The 21,120-nt window shown below is 41.8% G+C and overlaps 2 protein-coding genes across 2 annotated transcripts; both read left to right on the forward strand.

Moving 5' to 3' along the window:
• Nucleotides 1-3,409: 3,409 nt before the first annotated feature.
• LOC308384758 (uncharacterized protein) lies at nt 3,410-13,797 on the forward strand. The gene is made up of 2 exons (XM_080863343.1): nt 3,410-11,650; nt 12,636-13,797. Exons 1-2 carry the CDS (start codon nt 5,443-5,445, stop codon nt 13,373-13,375), a joined length of 6,948 nt encoding a protein of 2,315 aa, XP_080719469.1. The 5' UTR covers nt 3,410-5,442; the 3' UTR covers nt 13,376-13,797.
• A 1,659-nt stretch (nt 13,798-15,456) lies between these two features.
• Nucleotides 15,457-19,426, forward strand: fam185a (family with sequence similarity 185 member A). The gene is made up of 8 exons (XM_080870329.1): nt 15,457-15,991; nt 16,079-16,188; nt 17,215-17,307; nt 17,520-17,658; nt 18,481-18,522; nt 18,611-18,706; nt 18,812-18,946; nt 19,099-19,426. Exons 1-8 carry the CDS (start codon nt 15,556-15,558, stop codon nt 19,209-19,211), a joined length of 1,164 nt encoding a protein of 387 aa, XP_080726455.1. The 5' UTR covers nt 15,457-15,555; the 3' UTR covers nt 19,212-19,426.
• Nucleotides 19,427-21,120: the final 1,694 nt, after the last annotated feature.

Consider the following 21,120-nt stretch of genomic DNA (forward strand, 5'->3'; position numbering starts at 1 on the left):
TAGTTCAAATTAGTTTTGTTTCATTAATTATGGGTCATGTCAGATTAGTTTTAACATGAATTTGCACACACTGTCATAGTTAGACTTTCCTGTCCAGACAGATATACAGAAATAAGTATGAATTTTATAGTTTCGTGAGTCCATTTTGTTCATTCAACAACAAAAATGTTTTTAATCAGAATCATAATTTTGCAGTTTTTATCTCTACCAAAAACATCTGTTATGTTCTTGTGGTTTTAAAATGTTTTTTGTAATGACAGAAAATTCAAAATCCCCATAAATGCATTTAACTATGGGGTTGTAATAAAAAAAAATATGTGAAGGATTCACGTATGTTCTGTCTTCTTTTTTTTAATTGCAGTTTCTCCAAAGAGTTGAACACCTTTTTTTAAAGCATTTTATTATCATTCTTCAATGCAGCGTTTCTTAAATTAAGCTATTAGCACCCCCTAGTGGTACACTTGATTACTACAGTCATCCATCCATTCACTTCCGCTTATCCTAATCAGGGTCGTCAGGGCCGCAGGATTTTTTTCCATCCATCCATTCTCTTCCGCTTATCCTTTTCAGGGTCGCGGGGGGTGCTGGAGCCTATCCCAGCTGTCATAGGGCGAGAGGCGGGGTACACCCTGGACAGGTCGCCAGTCTGTCGCAGGGCCAACACACAGGGACAGACAACCATTCACACTCACATTCATTCACACATTCACACCTAGTGGCAATTTGGATTATCCAATTAACCTATCCCCACAAGCTGCATGCATCTTTGGACGGTGGGAGGAAGCCGGAGTACCCGGAGAGAACCCACGCAAACACGGGGAGAACATGCAAACTCCACACAGAAAGACCCCGGCCTGATGGTGGAATTGAACTCAGGACCTTCTTGCTGTGCGGCAACAGTGCTAACCACCGTGCTGCAACGTGTGAAGGTAGAGATAAAAAAAAAAAAAAAAAAAAAGAAAGAAAGAAGAGAGCTACATGTCTGCGTGAGACCAAAACAAAGCAGTGAAATTGATTTTTAAAAATCCAGTTTCAGAGAAAAAACGTATTTCAGGACATGGTGAAAAAAATTGATTGCCATTATTTTAACGATGGAGCATTAAAGGTGTTTGTTGTGCTCCTTTAAAAGGGCGTGTGTTTTTTCTCCCACAAGATTTCGCCCTTGCTAGGGGCTATTATAAAGGTTTTAGAGCTATTATTGAACTGGGTTGTATGTAAACTTGTTTTCACTACTGAAAAAAAAAAAATCACAAATTAGCCATAAGTCAAAATTTAATTATCTCAAAATCTTAAGGCACTGAGAAAATAACTTGAAACTCAAGGCTTTTATGTCGACATTTGGAGACGATAATGTGAAATTTTGAGTATGATGAAATGTTGTTTTTTTAATTTATGAGACACTTCTAGCTTGTGCCAGCAGGTGGCAGTGAAGTAGTGGAAATGCATTGAAGGGCTTTTTACAAGTGTTTGTTTTCCTGTGGAAATCACCCTGCTCACTGACCCTCACCACTGTGCCATCAAACCTTACTCATGTTGGGAGTGGTCCGCTGCACGTGTTTTCATCACTATTGCACAACAACAAGTTAGTCACTAGTTTAATTAAATGCAATATCTAAAAACTATTATTCATTTAATGTCAATGTTGGGCAATTAAAATTAAAATGCTGTCTTTCGTCACATACTAATATTAGATGAAAGATATCTCTCTGTTATGGCACTGAAACATTTCAGTCTACATCCACTGCCTTGAAAGAAGAAGTCTTAATCTGTGCAGAGAGATCGGAAAGGTAGTGTACACAGTGTTCACGAGCGCTTACTCAAAAATGAGATTTGTTTATTTCTTTTGGCTGACATAGCTCATTAGATTGCACACTGACTCTTTAAACAGTTTTCACAGAGAAGAGAAGACAGTTTGAAGTACATAGAGCTTATTTCTGGTTCCTATCACACAAGTCAGTGGAAAGACGATAACGCTTTGCAGCATCTTCAGCAGAGGCAGAAAGTCCAGCTACCTGACTGCTATGCTCGAGGACAGATTTGAGGTATCATTTTGTAGTATTCTACTCCAACTGGGAGGGAAATAGCTCAACTTTTTATTTCCCCACATTTGGCATCTTCAGTGACTTTATTATCGTTTTAAACATTAAACTTGGAGTAGCTCAAATTCTGAAAATAAAGACCAGCTCTCACAGTTTGGTTTTCTGCACTCTTACTCGTGGCACGCTGGAATAATAAACAGTTTTATTGTTTTAACATTGTCAGGCAACCATACTTTGCCTTTTCACGTGCAGTGAAGTATTATATGGCAACACCTGACTAATGTCATAATGTTTAGCAGTCTCTAAAAATATGACTGTGGAAGTGGTGCTGAGAAGAAGAAGGTTTAGTAAATAAGGGGTTTCTGCGGTGCGTTCAGGCACACCTTTATGTGAGTTTATCTCTAGGCTATTGTCTGTGTATGATGCATGGTTTCTATTAAGTGCAGCTGGGACATTTACAGTATGCAGCACAAATCTATTCAGTATGAACATCAGGTTATGATGGAAAACCGAACGGCTACGTCTCTGTAGAACCTTTACTACAACACACGCTTCACACGTTTTTAAAAGAAAAAGCACCTCTCCTGCAATGGAAAAATACCTCTTTATTCGATGTGCATGCCAGGGTCTCAGAAATGTCCGCTCCTGGTGGGCAGGCAGTGACAACAGCAGATAAGCTGTTCCCATGTTAAGCCCGTTTTCCATATCCTTTATCAGGACGAGGATTATTAAATATAAGTTTTAAACAATTTCTTAACGAATTCCAGGATTTTGGATTAGAAACGAATTGACCTGATGTTATCTGGTGTTGGCTAGCTGCAGGAAATTCAGCCCAGATGTGAGGGACATTTGATTGTCTCACTTTTAAGAGTCACTATCAGTGTTCAATGAAAAACATTCTCACACATGGCAAAGGATTGCATCCGTTACTGCAGAATTAAAGATCCAGGCAAATCATGTGAATATGACTATAGGCGCATTTTTATAACAGAGAGGGATGAAGGAGACTTTACATTTGGGCCCATTCACATGATTAGGCCAGGTACTGCATCACAGAGCTGAATATTTATTTATTCTTGGCATGCGAGCCGAGAGATGGTGGAATAACGCAGGTAGGGTTATACCTTCAGGCAGGCAGACTGAGTGTGGTGTTACAGGAGGCTGGCGCTGCACTACGACAGCTGTTGGGTTCACTCCAGTGCAGCTGGAAATGAGACACTTATGCACATAACAGACGCAAACGACGGCACTGGCTCCTTTGCCCGAAGTGGATGGAGATGAAGTGGTCTGCCAGGACGCTCAGGCAGCAGAGCCCGGATTGATGGTCAGATGTTTGTTCTAGTCCCTATGGAAAAAAAAAAAAAAAAAAGCACAGTGTTTACATGATCAGGGACAGAGAGTGGACCCAGCCAACTCACCGAGGGAATTCAAAACACTGTATCCCAAAAGGGCACCATGAAGAGAAAAAAGCTGCAGTCCATAAATGGATAAAGCAGGAGTGAGGTTATTATCGGGAACAATGGAGCTGCTGACTGGGATCTGGAGTTGTCAAAGAAACAAAATGAATTCATTCAAATGAATCTAGCCTTTACATGTCGATCGACTGCTCTAAAAACTCCAATCGTTCTCATTTCATCGTGCGGCCCGTGCGTCAGGCTACTTTGTTGTGGTTAAGCAGTAAATGTCTGAGATTTAGGGTTGGCCGCTCTGTAAAAGATGCAGCCCTGTGATAATAAATCAATACAGCCTAATGCTAAGAGAGCGTAAACATTTATCTCACACCATTTCCCAGTGTAAGTGTTGAAGTACTGAAGTGCCTGTGAAAGGTGAAAGGACACTTATTCCTGGCTTTTATCCTGCCAACAGTTGTCAAACATCAAATGAGCTCATAGCTGCATTAGCACAGCAGGAGAAGGAGGAGGAGGAGAACCATCCAACTTGAAATTTAAAGTTAGACAGAGAAGGGTTACACAGATTACAATAGCCAAAACATTTTAAAATACTCCTCTCTGAGACCAACCGCAGGATTTAAAGCTGTTACGCTCTTAGACGATGCAGTTTCTCCAGATGCGTTCGTGACCTCGCAGACCGGCGATGTGCCGCATCCAGCCTTCTACTTCAATCGTTTTTCATTTCTAACCTGAGGCTTCCCACGGTGCTCTCACTAAACAAATGGTTTCCTTTGTCATTATTAAAGGACAGCTGAGAAATCTCTCAGCTGGTCAAATAGACACAGACAAAAAAGTGCGCAGAGATCGTGTCTCGGTCGATAAGTAAGATCATTTTAGTGGTCTAACAAACATTAAAAACAGACACATTTCTGAAACATCAAACACTGGCATTGCATGCTATCACTCATATCTCATATCCTGTTGTGGGACTGACATTTACACCCGTGGTACGAGAAAGTAAAGCCTCATTATCCAAACTCCCTGTGAAGCAGATGCCTCATTTAGTTCATGTGACTCGGTTTTCTCTCTTTCCTGTTTTCTGACTATATGTAGACAAAACGAATTAGCCAAGACCCCAAATACAGATGAACAGTCTGTACATAGTCAGATCAACCTCTCCACCCAGAGATTGCCTCACCGATCCCTGACACTTGTTGGGGATTAGAACTGTCCGAATAAAGTCAATAGTACACGAGATATTTATCTCTTCTGGAACTGTGTTTTAATCAAATGGTCTTCTTAGATAAATCAGACATTCCTGCCCACCATTAATCATGAGCTGAACTAAGCCTCACAGTTTACAGTAAAATGAAGCATGCCCATTCAAATCTGAATAACAGCCTCTTGGCTTCAGTCCAGCAGCAGCTTTTTTGCTTCAAATGTTACATGTGCCATTCACATGTTTGTGTACGCATTGTCAGGAAGCTCGGGACGCTCTTGCCAAAGCAACTGCGACACACATGCATATTCAAGTCCGTGATACATTTATCATTACAGCATAGAGGGAGAATGTGTTGCAAATGTTCTTCATTAACTGATGTGAGTGGAATTAGAATCAATTGTAATCCAATAAATTGTTAAGACATGTGCTTTCTAAAGTTTCCATGTTTTATAATGTTTCCCAAGTGGTTACTAACTGCTGCAGTTAATTCTGCTTATATTATGAGGCAGAAATATCTTCGGATTTCCTCACGCTTCATCCATATCATTCACTATCTTAAAAACGTACCTACTCTCACTTTTCTGTTTTATTTTCCCCTCTTTCTTTCTTCCTTCCTTCATTTTTCTCAGATATCTCACAGATTCACTTTTCACTGCACAGCTCCATCATTTCCCACTCCCTCCTCTTCTCCCTCCCACCTTTCCTCCTTCGCTGCGCTTCTCACAAACTGAGGTGGGTGTTTTTTACACTCTCTCCCTCCTCTCCCTTCACTCTTTGCTCTCAGGCTGCAATGAGGTTAACAGCCCTGTGCGTATGTGGGACCCTGCTGGCCTTCTCAAGTCTTTCTTGGATCACAGCAGACTCTGATGAAGGAATACTCCTTGTGGATAAAGGATTTGGTCCCTGCACTGTAACACTGACGCCTGGGGGGCAGTGCAGACAGGTGCAGCATGAGAACACGTGCCCTTACTTACTCACTTTGCCACCGCTGAGGATTCACCTGCCACAGCAGCTCAAAGAGCTGGAGAAGATCGTGGAGGACCTGCAGAAGCTGAAGGACAGTGTGGATGAACTGCGGGAGATCTGCGCAGACTGTACAGTAAGCCAAACTGAGAGAGAGTGTGGAAGGCACAGAGAGAATGAGCGTGAGACGCTGAGTGAGGAGACGGATAGACGTGAGGATGACAGAAACTGGGTGAATGAGAGACTTCAAGAGAATGGTTTTAAACAAGAGTGCAGCACAGTCAGTGTTATGGAAGGAGATGGAGACTCGGAAAAAACAGGCACTCTGGAAGAGAAAGAAAGAAAGAAATGGGAGACAGAAAGAGAGAGCAATGGAGGACTCATAAAAGAAACTCTGACAGAAGTGCTGGAAACTGACGGAACAACTCAATCAGACAGAGGAAAAGGAAAGGACAAAGTAGTTCCAACAAAGGTAACAACTGGTGGTGTAAATGAGGGAACAGTAGGAGAAAATGTTGCTGACAAAAACAATAGGCAGGGGGAGAGAGACAGAAATAAAGACACCGCCGGAGAAGAGAATTCAAAGGGATATCAAGAGAATAATCTGGAGCATGGAAAAGAAAGAAAGACTTTCACTAATGTAAATAAAACTGAAGAAAGTGGTCATCACGTGTGGCAAGATAAAACAGAGGAAACAGAGACCCAAACTGCAGCCAGTGATAGGATAAAGATGTCAGAGAACCATGATGAGAATACAAATCAGGAGCAAGAGCAGAGCAGGGAGGAGAAGAAAAAGGAAATGGAAAAGAGAGTACAAGTAGAGCAAAATAATGAGGAACGAAAACAGACCGAAAAAATCAGGCACACTGAAAAAGAAAAGACTATAAAAGAGGGGGGCGAGGGCAGAGAGACGGGAAAGGAGATCAAAACAGAAGACGAAGAGACAGAGAGTGGAGAGGGAGACGATAGAGAATTACCATCCAGCGAAGCAACTAAAAGGACAGACTTTGTTTCAATCAGCCCAACTCCTCACTCTACAATTAATATAGCTCTAGGGCTAGACTCTGTGGACTCGAATGAAGCTACGTCATCTATTCCATCTCCCCCAATGCCCAGCTCCACCTTGCATTATATCACAGATGTCAGTCACGAGATAACAACCCAAAACACAGGCCTTGTAGCAGCTGGGATTTCTAAGCCTCCAAAAGCTGATGCAAATACTCACACAGAAACTACAATGAGCACAGGGAGTGGACAACACATAACCAATCAAACTACTACATCCAGGTCAGGCCTCCACAGTCACATTAGTTCAACTACGACAACTACAGTCACCACAGCTCATCATCAGGATTTAACTGTAGGAGCTATAGATGACAGCCGCTGGACAGCTAAAAAGAACATCAGCTCAAATACTAAGATTGGAGCAAAACCTCTGCCAGGCCAAGGACCAAAGCCTGGCAAAAGACCAAAATACAACCAAAAGAAGCATCCTTTTCACCACAAACCCAGAATCGACCAAAGACCTAAACCTCAACCTGGCAAAGACCCAAAAGGAGTCGAAACTTCAAAACCTAAGCAAAGAATTCCCCCTCATATTTTACCCACTGATCAAAATTTGAATAACGATTCTATACCTAAATATGGCCAAAATTATACATCTGATCAAAACAAGTTACCTACTCAAAAGTCAAAACCTAATGAAAAGACTGTGACTCCTATTTGGACACCTCCGCCACATCACAGACCTCAGAATGCAAACACGGCCGGATCTGATGAATATCCTGATCAAGTTACTGCTACTAATCAAACCGAGATTGAACCGAAATCCGAGAAGGGAATAGTCCATAATCCAAAAACTGAGAAGCCGGACCAAAATCAAAAAATAGAAAAATGGTCAAAAGGTGGAGAAAAAACAACAACTGACCAAAAACCTGGCTACAGTGGGACATCTGATGAAAATCCAACGCAAGTGTCTTATTTTAATCAAGATTCAACACCGCGAAAGAAGACCACACCTGATCTAACGAAAACACCCCCCAACCAAAAGTCTAAAATCACGCAGATCATCCCTACAAAACAAAAACCTGTCCAAGAGCCTGAATCAAAAGAAAGTCCAACAGCTAGCTACACAGAAAAACCTAAACAAAATGAGACATCTGATGAATATCCCTCGCATGTGTCTAATTCTAATCAGGATTCAACACCGCGAAAGAAGACCACACCTGATCTACCAAAAACACCCCCTAAGGAAAAGCCTAAAACCAGACAGAACATCCCTACAAAACCAAAACCTGTCCAAGAGCCTGAATCAAAAGAAAGTCCAACAGCTAGCTATGCAGAAAAAGCTAAACAAAATGAGACATCTGATGAAAATCCATCACAAGTGCCTTATTCTAATCAAGATCCCATATCTGGAAAGAAGACTACACCAGATCTACCAAAAACACCCCCCAACCAAAAGCCTAAAATCACCCAGATCATCCCTACAAAACCCAAACATGTCCAAGAGCCTGAATCAAAAGAAAGTCCAACAGCTAGCTACACAGAAAAACCTAAACAAAAGCAGACATCTGATGAAAATCCCTCACAAGTGTCTAATTCTAATCAAGATTCAACACCGCGAAAGAAGACCATGCCTGATCTAATGAAAACACTCCCTAACGAAAAGCCTAAAACCAGACAGAACATCCCTACAAAACCCAAACCTGTCCAAGATCGTGAATCAAAAGAAAGTCGAACAGCTAGCTACACAGAAAAAGCTAAACAAAATGAGACATCTGATGAATATCCCTCGCATGTGTCTAATTCTAATCAGGATTCAACACCGCGAAAGAAGACTACAACTGATCTACTGAAAACACCCCCTAAGGAAAAGCCTAAAACCAGACAGAACATCCCTACAAAACCAAAACCTGTCCAAGAGCCTAAATCAAAAGTAAGTCCAACAGCTAGCTATGCAGAAAAAGCTAAACAAAATGAGACATCTGATGAAAATCCAATGCAAGTGTCCTATTCTAATCAAGATCCCATATCTGGAAAGAAGACTATACCTGATCTACCAAAAACACCCCCCAACCAAAAGCCTAAAACCAGACAGAACATCCCTACAAAACCCAAACATGTCCAAGAGCCTGAATCAAAAGAAAGTCCAACAGCTAGCTACACAGAAAAACCTAAACAAAAGCAGACATCTGATGAAAATCCCTCACAAGTGTCTAATTCTAATCAAGATTCAACACCGCGAAAGAAGACTACACCTGATCTACTGAAAACACCCCCTAAGGAAAAGCCTAAAACCAGACAGAACATCCCTACAAAACCCAAACCTGTCCAAGAACCTGAATCAAAAGTAAGTCCAACAGCTAACTATGCAGAAAAAGCTAAACAAAATGAGACATCTGATGAAAATCCAATGCAAGTGTCCTATTCTAATCAAGATCCCATATCTGGAAAGAAGACTATACCAGATCTACCAAAAACACCCCCCAACCAAAAGCCTAAAACCAGACAGAACATCCCTACAAAACCAAAACCTGTCCAAGAGCCTAAATCAAAAGAAAGTCTAACAGCTAGCTATGCAGAAAAAGCTAAACAAAATGAGACATCTGATGAAAATCCATCGCAAGTGCCTTATTCTAATCAAGATCCCATATCTGGAAAGAAGACTACACCAGATCTACCAAAAACACCCCCCAACCAAAAGCCTAAAATCACCCAGATCATCCCTACAAAACCCAAACATGTCCAAGAGCCTGAATCAAAAGAAAGTCCAACAGCTAGCTACACAGAAAAACCTAAACAAAAGCAGACATCTGATGAAAATCCCTCACAAGTGTCTAATTCTAATCAAGATTCAACACCGCGAAAGAAGACCACACCTGATCTACTGAAAACACCCCCTAAGGAAAAGCCTAAAACCAGACAGAACATCCCTACAAAACCCAAACCTGTCCAAGAACCTGAATCAAAAGTAAGTCCAACAGCTAGCTATGCAGAAAAAGCTAAACAAAATGAGACATCTGATGAAAATCCATCGCAAGTGTCCTATTCTAATCAAGATCCAACATCTGGAAAGAAGACCACACCTGATCTACTGAAAACACCCCCTAAGGAAAAGCCTAAAACCAGACAGAATGTCCCTACAAAACCCAAACTTGTCCAAGAGCCTGAATCAAAAGAAAGTCCAACAGCAAGATACACAGAAAAACCTAAACAAAATGAGACATCTGATGAAAATCCCTCACATGTGTCTAATTCTAATCAAGATTTAATAACTGGAAAGAAGACCATGCCTGATTTACTGAAAACACCCCCCAACCAAAAGCCTAAAACCAGCCAGAACATTCCCGTGAAACCTAAACCCACCCAAACGTCTGAATCAAAAGACAGTCCAACAGCTAGCTACACAGAAATACCTAACCAAAGGGAGACATTTGATGAAAATCTCTCATACATCTCCAATTCTACTCAAGATTCAACATCTGGAAAAAAGACCATGCCTGATCTACCAAAAACACCTGGCAACCAAAAGCCTAAAATCACCCAGATCATCCCTACAAAACCCAAACCTGTCCAAGAGCCTGAATCAAAAGAAAGTCCGACAGCTAGTTATGCAGAAAAAGCTAAACAAAATGAGACATCTGATGAATATCCCTCACACGTCTCTAATTCTAATCAAGATCCAACATTTGGAAAGAAGACCATATCGGATCTAATGAAAACACCCCCCAACCAAAAGCCTAAAGCCAGACAGAACATCCCTACAAAACCCAAACCTGTCCAAGAGCCTGAATCAAAAGAAAGTCCAACAGCTAGCTACACAGAAAAACCTAAACAAAAGGAGACATCTGATGAAAATCCATCACACATGTCTACTTCTAATCAAGATCCAACACCAGGAAAGAAAACCATGCCTGAGATCATGAAAACACCCCCCAACCAAAAGCCTAAAACCAGACAGAACATCCCTACAAAACCCAAACCTGATCAAGTGCCCAACCAACCAAGCCATACAAAACCTGGGACAAGCTTCAAGCCAAAACCGAATGTAAGGCCCAAAACTGGCCCCAAACCACCAGAAACCAGTCACAACTTTAAAACACCTAAGCTTGGAGAAACGCCTAATCTGAATGCCAAGCCTGCACCTCGGGCAGAGTCCAATAGAACGTCAAAACCAAGGCTTCCCTTCATTTACCGACCACGAAGCATGCCTACAGTTAGGCCAGGAGCACCACCAGTTCAAAGGCCAAAACCAGCAGTGCAACCAAAGCTAAGTCCAAAGACCAAAACAGATCCACCTAACATCAGCTGGACTACTTCAGATCACACCCAAACCTCTCAAATCAACACGCCTTCTACATCTGGCCCCATAAAGCATACTGCTGAAGTGACTCATTCCCCAGGGGACAGAGAGTTCAATCCCAGTCTAAGTAAAACTGTCACTCCAGGTCCAAAGACCTCCAACAGTCTGGAAAATGGAGCCTTCCCTCACCTTCAAAGTCAGCCTAAAGATTCCACTATGAGCCCAAACAACAGGATTGTGTCTGATCTGAGGCCACAAACATCCAGTCAACCAGCATCAATCCCAATGACAACAAAACCAAACAAAATCATCAGTGGGATCCTCACAAGTGTTTTCCCTAGCACCACTCCAGGATCCTCAAAGTCAAAGACAAATTCTGGCTCAGACACACAAACTGAGAAACATCACAAGATGGAAGAAATAGCTCCTGCATTCTCTACATCTCCTTCTCCCATATCTCACACCATCTCTCCACCCAGCCCTGACTTCAGGTCAACAACTGCGACCACCCCTGGCCCCAAGCACCCCGAGCTCGCTGCCGAGGCTTCCACTCCCAGTGCACGTGAGTTACGAGTGAAAATCAACCAGGTGGCTGCTTTCTTCAATAACAGCCTGAGTCCTAATGGCAGACCACCAAACATACACCACAAAGACCACTCAGAAGAGAACCAGGGAGGCATCAGGCCTGACAACACGGACGGCAAACTGCCAACAGACAAACCACCTAAAGGCAAGAGATTCTGTTTTATTCTATCACACTGATCCTGTTTTGTCTCTGTGTGCTTGTGAAATGTAAACTGTTTCTGCCAGTCAGCTGCAAGACATGTTAGTGATCAATGCAGATTATACTGGGCTTGAAATGCGAAGCACGCATACATTCAAGGTCCCAAGGCCGAGAAATGTGCAATGAATTGTGCCACATTAGTATCTGAATGCTTATTGCTTTATTACTACTCAAAAAGACATAAATAAGACCACTAATAATGACTTAAGCTGAAAGGAATTAAGCAATACAATCTCATAGTAAACTCTAATGATCCTCATAATATAATTATGTGGGCAGATTTGTATCATACATCACTGGCTATTATTTGTCAAAGGAGGAATCTGCATGTGTGTGAAATGTGTCGCTCCTAATGAATGTCATGACTAAAGATAAAACCACAACTATGCAAAGACCAACAGCTTTAAACCATCCTTTTGTGGAGAGCTGTTTACAGAGAGTGAACTCAACAAGTGGCTATTTTTCCCCCAGCAATTAATTAAAATAACATTTACCAGCATCCATGACATCATAGAGTAAAAACAGAAGGTTAATAGGATTTTAAATGCACGCTTTTCTTTCTCTAACTGCCTGTTATTGCCTCATTTCACCTTCTTTTTAAAAGTCAGGAGGAAAATATAGGAAAGTTGGACTAGACAATCAATTATTTTAAAGGTGAAATTATTAAACTTCCTTCACGTGTATGCCTCCAACACCATTTCTGTTTTAAACGATATCTTTTCATCTACCGTGGAGGTCCACTTTGAAGGCCCTCACACACAGTAACTCTTTTTATGGTGGAAAAGCCACTGACCTGATGCACTCGTGACCTCAGCCAGCTCATTTCACGAATAAATCCCAGCTGCGAGATGATAATATCACCTGGAATATGAGAGAGAGAAGATGAGAGAAAACAGGGCTTAAATAAATCAGGGCTTACTGGCTTTTTAAGAAATGTGTCATTTCTTCCATTGTGTTACAGTTACCATGCTACCGAGAGACTGCTCAGATCACCTGCTCAGGGGAAAAACAAAAAGCGGGCTTTACCTGGTGACCCCTGACCTCCGCACTAGTAGCTTCTCGGTGTACTGCGAGATGGAGCAGGAGGGTGGAGGGTGGACAGTCCTGCAGCGCCGCCAGGACGGCAGCGTGAACTTCAACCGCACCTGGGCAGAATACCAATCCGGCTTCGGGGAGCTTGACAGAGGGGAGTTTTGGCTGGGCAACAACATCATCCACCTGCTGACCCGCGACAGGGAGATGGTGCTGCGGGTGGAGCTGGAGGATTTTGACGGGTTGACGGGGTATGCGCAGTACGAGCAGTTCAAGGTGGCCAGCGAACGCCTGCGCTATAGACTGACAGTAGGCAGTTACTCGGGCACCGCAGGTAATGCTCTCCGCTTCAGCAAAAAGTACGATCACAGCAACAGGGCGTTCACCACGCCGGACAGGGACCACGACCGCTACCCCTCCGGGAACTGCGGGGCCTACTACAGCTCCGGCTGGTGGTTTGACGCCTGCATGAGCGCAAACCTTAACGGGAGATATTACGACGGGAGGTACAAAGGTGTGCGGAATGGGATTTTCTGGGGGACATGGCACAACATATTATCAGAGTACTACCCCACCAATGAGAGACAGTCTTTTAAGAGAGTGAGGATGATGATCAGACCTAAAGACTTTGTGCCATAAGATGTGCTGGGGAAAGAAAACAAGGGTTTAAATACCATCGTCAACGATAAGCCCGCAGGATACTCCATAAAAGTTTAATGAAATCTAGTGTACGCTCCACACTATTTAACCAGTAAGGCAACACTGCCGCCCTGTGGTGTTTTCTATAATGTGTTGTTTACAATAACAGGATGTATATACTAGTGACAAAAGCAGGTTTGCCTAGTTTCTTTTATAACCTTTCCATAATAAAGTGATAACATTGCTTTTGTCGAGAGGGGAATTTGAAAATGAAGGAAATCTTCATGTGAAGAGTTATTTTTCTACCAGTGATATGAATCCAAGGTGACCAGGTGCCCCACTTCACGGCATGTTTATCCTTTTGCCCCTCTCCACTCCAACCAAGGCCCCGCATTTTAAGAAACATGTGGCGATCCGTGGATGCGTCCTTATCAAACAGAAATGACAAGTAGGAGTATTAGGACTGTAGAATAAGGAAATATAGGAGTGCACAAAGACTAGAAAGCTCGTTACATACGCATCGGTTTCAAATAAATCGTCATTCCTATCACACCGATGCCAACCCTGACACCAGCATAGTTTTGTATAATTATTTGTATTTATTTCGTCAGTAACAAAACAAATGGTTTGCCCCACATGTAGTATGTTGGGATCTGGTCACCGTGACGGGTATGTAGCATAAGAGACTTTTATTACATGTACTGGAAGGGCAGTTCATAGATTGAAGCTGTCTGTGGTGTGTTGAATGCTTTTGTTTTGTTAAAATGAATAAAATGAGTTTACAGAAGCATTTGCATTCAGTTCGTTTTCCTCTGTAATAATCAGCAGCACAGATTAGCCAAAATCCAATAACAAATATAGCTAAATTAAAAATAACTAGAAGTGCAACACCAGGGTCTTCCGACTCATGACGGGCTGCTCCACCTCCACCATATTAGGCTTCGGTAACAGGGGTCCAAACTCATTTTTTTCCTACACCCTTTGCGACTAACCTAACGTCACTTCCGACCTGATAGCGTAATCCTACTGATTGGACAGGACCGGTAGAGGGGAGGTTCTAAGTTTGCGCCGTTTACGCAAGACTCTACATCCGGTTTGTTAAGCGTATGAGAGTGACACGGAGCAACACCAGAAGTCAATTACTTTCCCTTCAACCCAAAATCATAAACTTAAATAAAAAGTAAGGTGACGTGGAAAAGTATGATTTTTAATATTGGACAGTCCACAGAGCATAGAGAGTAGCAGAGGTTTTGGAAAGCTTGAGCTTAGTGCAAAGCAAATATGATGTTTCTTTTGAAAGATTGTTTAGAAATATTCAATAAAGTTTGTCAGCCGATTCCTGGCAATAGGTCCTGTTACGCTGACTTTGTGTCAGCACCTGAGAAATTACTAGTAGATTTTGGTATGATCCAAAATTTTAATGACCATCAAATCCCTGTGATTAATAATTAGTTAACAAAACGTGCTAATTATGTGCTATAGACTATAACTAAAATAGACATGACAGTAAACACAAAAAAGGTTCAGATGCTTTTCATAGTGGATGTTTGAGGTATATTTTTCATTAAAACAAATAAATCATTAATTTCACACTGTTCAGTGGACGATACACTGAACTTAGATGATAGAAACAATGTATCGATCCTACAGTGCTACAATGATATGATACCAACATTGGTATCGATAATACTGCTATTTAGATCAATCCGCCCACCTCGAGAAAATTAGTTCAATCCTGTGACGACATCTTTGTGATTAATTAATACATACAATAAATGACTGGCAGATGCCAGAGTCAGGATTTAATGCGGACCGGATTTGCGAATGTGCCCAGAAAACTGTCTTCCTGAAATAAAAATATTTTTTCTGAACCCATAACGAAGCACTTTCTCACTGCAAACCTCAGGACAAGTGTTTCTGCTTATAACATAAACATATTGCACAGAAAGGTAAATGAATAAGAGTTTAGTGTTGAAAGAGCTATTACCGAGGTGCTGTAAACACAGTATATACAGTTTTTAGGATCTCTTGTGCACATATTTTTCATGAAGCTTTTAATCTGAAATGTCATACCGGAAACGTTTTGTCTTGAAACCGTGCTTGCGCGGATCTCGAGTGAATGGCGTGTTTATAGTGTGTCTTGTGGCTACAGTCAGGCGTGGATTAGTTGATTTACCGAGATGTTTTGGGGATCAGCAGGTCAGCGGGGGTCTGTCGGGCTTCTCCGCTGCTGGTCCCTGACGGTCAGCCCCAAGACTCTCACACCCACCCGGTGTCCTCTGCACACTCCACGCTCGCTCTCGTTCTCTGCCCCTCTAAAGTCTCCTGCTCATGAAGAGGTGAAGCAGCCTCTGAGGCGGTGGGATCTGTCAGTGAGCCCCTTCACCACGGTGCGCGCACAGATAGGCTGCAACATATCCATCCACCCGCTGGACCCGCACACCTACCCCGAGGCTGATCGAGCCTTCATAACAGTCCACGGGCCAGACAAGGAGCAGGAAGTCAGTCTGGACCGGTTAAAGGTCCACTATGATGACCGGAGCAAAGAGCTCCTAATATCCGCTGAGACGGTGGACAGCGACGTGTCCATCGAAATGTCTGCACCCCTCAAAAGCAGTGAGTGTGTCTATGACAGGGGATCCACACTAAAGTGATTCTGCGCTCTGCGTCTTTGAATAATTTCTGTATGTGAAATTTTGTCAGATCTCTTCATTACTACTCAAGGAAAGGGAAGCGTGCAAGTTAAGAATATGGAGTGTGATATCTGCAAGGTGCGAACAGAAAAGGGGAACTGCCTGCTGCACTCTGTCAAGGTGGGTATTGGCAACACATGTCAGGCCTGCAATTAGTCGGTCCTACTTGTTGGAGCAATTTACCCACACTATGTCTTTCTCCAGCCTGCTTATGTTACAAAGACAAAGCCAAACCACACACTCTTCTGCTAAAACAGCTCGGCCCTGACCTTCATCTATCAAAACATTTACTGACTGTGACTGTTGATCCTTAAACACTTGAGCTGAAGGCAAGTGGACTTCTTCACTGGCCTGTGAATCAGGTTGTAATTCAATTAAACTGATTTTCCATGTATTTTACCTGAAATTACGATGCATTTAAAATTCAAGATTCAAAATTCAAGTTTATACAGGAACGAAGAAATAATTATACTCCAAGCAGTTTTAAGTAATGTGTAGTTTCTGGGTATTTTAGTGAAAAGACAAACAAAATTTCCCCATCTTACACTGTAAATGCCCTGCACCTTTATATTGTAGTGGCTTCACCTTGCCTTTTTACATTTTGCATGATCCATTATATTGATGTGCATCATGCATGCTCCGCTATTCAGCTGTCCTCTTTTATTTATGGTTCTTATTTGTTTTTGTTTTTTAATGTCTCTGTAAAACCCTTTGAATCACTTTGCTGTTGAATTGAATTGCTATATAAATAAACTTGCCTTGCCTTACATATAAAATATGTCATGAGGACTTGTTTTTTTAACAATCCTGGAAATTATGCACTACTTAAATTACTAATGTAATACTTGAAATGGCTCACAGTATAATTAGTCTTTTTTACGTCAAAATACCTGAAGTTACACCCTTTGGAGGTAGTCCTGAAAATTGTCCTGTGAGTCATTAAGGTCACACCGGTCAAGGTACAAGTTGTTGGAAAGACATCTCAAGACTGGATCACAGGTAGCTGGCAGTTTATGTTGTAGGCCACCACCTTTGTTCAGTGTCAGTTGTCCCTTTACTGTTATTTCAAATCATCTGTCTTCTCTATGCAAACTGTGAGCATCCTGAAAAGAGCGCCCTTTCTCATCTTTTCCTGTCTTATTTCAGGCTCATCAGGTTGAGGTGCAATCCCACGAAGGGCATGTTACAGGTGTGGGCACAATCAATGGCAACGTGGTCATCAGCACTGGGGGAGACAGTGTAAGGATGACTGTTATTTCTACGTGTTAGTCCTTATACTCAGCAGTCATTAGGGGGCAGCAGTACCCTGAAATACGCGTTAGCAGTGTTGAGTTTCATGTTTTCCTTTTTTTTTTTTTTTTTGTGGCTATTACTTAAAACAAACAACATCAAAAAAGCTGCGATTATACATCGTGTACATCCCTGTGTAGTGATCAGTTGTACGTTTACAGGCAGTGGATGTCAAGAAGCTCCAGGGCACCAAGATGAATGTGTCAACAGAGCACGGCCCTCTGAAGGTCAAAGCCATCTACGCGGAGTCCACCTGCATCTCATCCCGTTCGGGGAGAGTGAACCTAGGGCACGTGCACGGTGAGCAAAAGCGAGCGTCCATCATTCATTTTTAATAAAAACTTGTAGCTTAATGAAATTACATGTGTGGTTATTACGAAAGCCAGAGTCCAATGCAAAGTGAGCCAATAAGCAATTAAATACTTAGACTCTACTACACATTAGATTGTTTAGATTATGATAGTTTAGTTTTTAAGTAAATGTATATATTTTTTGCCAGTGGATAAAAATATCAAATGAAGATCTCATTGCCAGCTATTGATCCCAACAGTGTGTGAAATTGGAACAAATAGAACCGACCTGAGTGTTAAAATACTGTTGGCAGGTTAACACACAGGCAATAATAATCTAAAGTAACACAAAATGGGTAAATCTGCACAAAGAGATGACTGAGAACCTTCACAGACACAAAGAGGTTGCTATTTTTTGCACACTATATTACATTGCAGCACATTTTGTACTCAGCTGCTTTATGTTACTTGCTTGGTAAAGCAGGACTTTGGTATGTCTGGAATCCCGGGCTCGAAGCAGAGGTGATTTTAACTGCAATGTGGTTGTAATTTATCCGCTTATCCAGCTTGTTACTCGTTTCTGAAAAGCTATGAAACAATGTAGTTTTAAGAAGACTAATTCTTCAAAGTCAAGATGAGATCAGAGCTTTGTGATGTGTAGTAAGAAAAATGCACCATTGATGCAGACGTTTCCTTTTCTTCCTGATAATGATGAGCCTCAGACTCCAACACATGCATGGAAACAATTATCTTGTTGACTTAGAGCTGCAGGCTTGTGATATCTACAGTCTTAGAAGTGTTATCATTAATTATGTGCTTTCATTAATTAAAGGTGAGACTACTGTGAAGAACGCGTGTGGAGATACAGTTATAGGTGAGCAAGTCGACCGACTGCACATTGCCCTTTATATGGTCTCCGTCAGTGGAAGCAAAACAAAACACCCGAGGCTTTGCTTTTTCAGATGGTTCAAATAGCTTCCTGAAGGTTTCCTCTGACAGCGGAGGCATCGATGTCTACGTGGGAGACGGTGGCAGTGCTGAGCTTCACAGTCAGCAAGGTAAACACACATTACAAGAACAACTTTGTCTTTATTTGACACAACTTTCTTTGTTACATCTTTTGAGTCATATTGTTTTTCTCCTTCGTTCTGTGTCTTACGTAGGAGCGGTGAGCGTGCGTGTGCCGTCCTCATTAAGAGCTGGGGTGAGGCTTTGTGGGACGTCGGTGGATATCAGCCCAGAGGTTGTTCTCCATGGAGTAGAAAACAACACGTCTGAAGGCCACACCACCGTTACTGGTAAGCTCGTAACCTTCTTTATAACGCTTCCCTGTGGCACAGTTAATGCCATATCCTAAAACAAGTAATCCCATACACAATGTTCTGTTCATAATCCGCCTCTGCTTTGTTTTCCTCCTACTTTTATGTGCCCTGTTCTGTGTTTCTTACAGGCTACATGAATGTAGAGTCTCCGGCTAATCAGTGGGTTAAAGCTCAAGCAGACAGAGGCTCCATCAGACTGACCGTACAAAGCTGGTTTGAGTCCCGGAGGCTAGTCAGCTGAATGTCCCGTTTTTTTTCCTAGAATCATAATGATGCATCGCTGAACTGGGACTTAAAAAATGTACAAGAAAGAGCCAAACATTACTGCAGCTGTAAGAGACTGAATGCTTATTTAACGCAGGATATACTGCATTATAATCTGAAGTATATTACAAATGTTCTATGTGTGTAAGAAGCCACTGTACATACAGACTGCAGTGAGATTATGTGTGCACAAAACCGTTGGAGTGTTTTGGATGTTTAAAAAAAAAAAAAAAAAAAAAAAGTTTTGCTCATATTTTCTTTTCTTTTTTTTTTTTTTTTTGTCCAAGTTTACCGAATGTTACTGGAAGCTACCTCAAACTATGAAAGCACCGTTGAATACCTTGCACCTCTCCACTGTTACCCTTGTGTTCACCTCTAATTAATTATAGAGTCACATATTTGGAAATATTACTTTAAAAATGAATTTTGCAGCTAGCAGCATGTCAGTAGCATGATTGGGTTCAAGTACAACAGTTTACGCAGTTTCCCAGAAGTAAACACGTGCAGAGGTTTACCAATCTGCAAACTGTGGAACGATTTTAGAATAATGTTCCTGAACATAAAATTGTAAATATCTTGAATATTATAAAGAGACTCTGGAGAAATCTCTGTTGCGCAAAGGACAAGGCCAAAAATTGATGCTGGCTGCGTGTGATCTTTGGGCTCTTGGATAGCACCGCATTAAAAACAGAGACGATTCTGTCATGAAAATCAGTACGTGGGCTCAGGAGCCCTTCCAGAAACAGGTCATAGTTTGCAGCGCCATCCAAAAATGCAGGTTAAAGCTCTGTCGTGAAGATAATACAGAAATCCCACTGTCTTCTTTGGACTAAAGCCCATCAAACATGGATTGAGGCAAAGTGAAATACTGTTCTGTGGTCAGACAAATTTAAATTTGTAATTGTTTTTAAAAACTTTTGGATGCTGTATCCTCTGAACTAAAGAGAGGATAGACCATCTGGCTTGTTGTTGGTGCTCGGTTCAAAATCCTGCATCTTTAACAGTATAAGGGTTCATTAGTGACTGATGGCAGCTCGCACACGGAAAAGTACCGTCAACGCTGAAAGATGCATATAGGTTTGCGAACAACATGCACTGCCATTCATTTTCAGGAAGAACTACAAATTTCAGTAAGGCAAGTTCAGCATCTGTTAGAACAGCATGACTTCATAGTAGAAAAGTGCTGAACTGACCCAAAGCCCAGACTTAACTTATTAAAAACATTTGGTGGATCATCATCGTCAGACCCAGCAGTGCCGAGCAGTCAGAATCCTATATCAGTCAAGAATGAGACAACATTCCTCTCCCAGACGTCCAGCAGCTGGTCTCCTCAGTTCTGAGACATTAACAGACTTGTTAAAAGAGGAGATGCTACACAGTGGTAAAAATGGCACTCTGTCAAATATGAGATGCTTTTCTGCCATTAAATTCAAATTGAGTAGTGACTCTATAGTGTGGTCCACGCCAAATCCCTTTGGAGTTGTGTCAGGAAGGACATCTGGTATTTAAAATAAATCAGATGGGAATAAGGGAGCAGTAGAAAAAAGCTTCACCATCTATGGGATAAAATGTACATCACCCAAAATTGGAACAGTAAACTTCTAAAGCAGGGGTCTCAAACTTGCGGCCTGGGGCCCACTTGCAGCCCACCTCACCCCTACTTCACGTTTGCAGTTTTGTTATACAATATTTGAAATTAAAAGAAAAAACGAAACACTACATTTTTGGAAATATTTGTGGGAGTTTTCTTGTTTGATTTTGTACTACTTGAAGACTAAAGTGGTCCTCCAATGAGCAGTGGCCCACGACTCATTTAAGTTTGAGTGTTAATTTGGGTTGAACCCAGGACTGTATAGGCGTTGGCTGAATAGCAGTGGTGTTCACCT

The sequence above is a fragment of the Rhamphochromis sp. 'chilingali' genome (assembly GCF_963969265.1).
Source record: "Rhamphochromis sp. 'chilingali' genome assembly, chromosome: 2".
In the NCBI taxonomy this organism is placed as follows: domain Eukaryota; kingdom Metazoa; phylum Chordata; class Actinopteri; order Cichliformes; family Cichlidae; genus Rhamphochromis; species Rhamphochromis sp. 'chilingali'.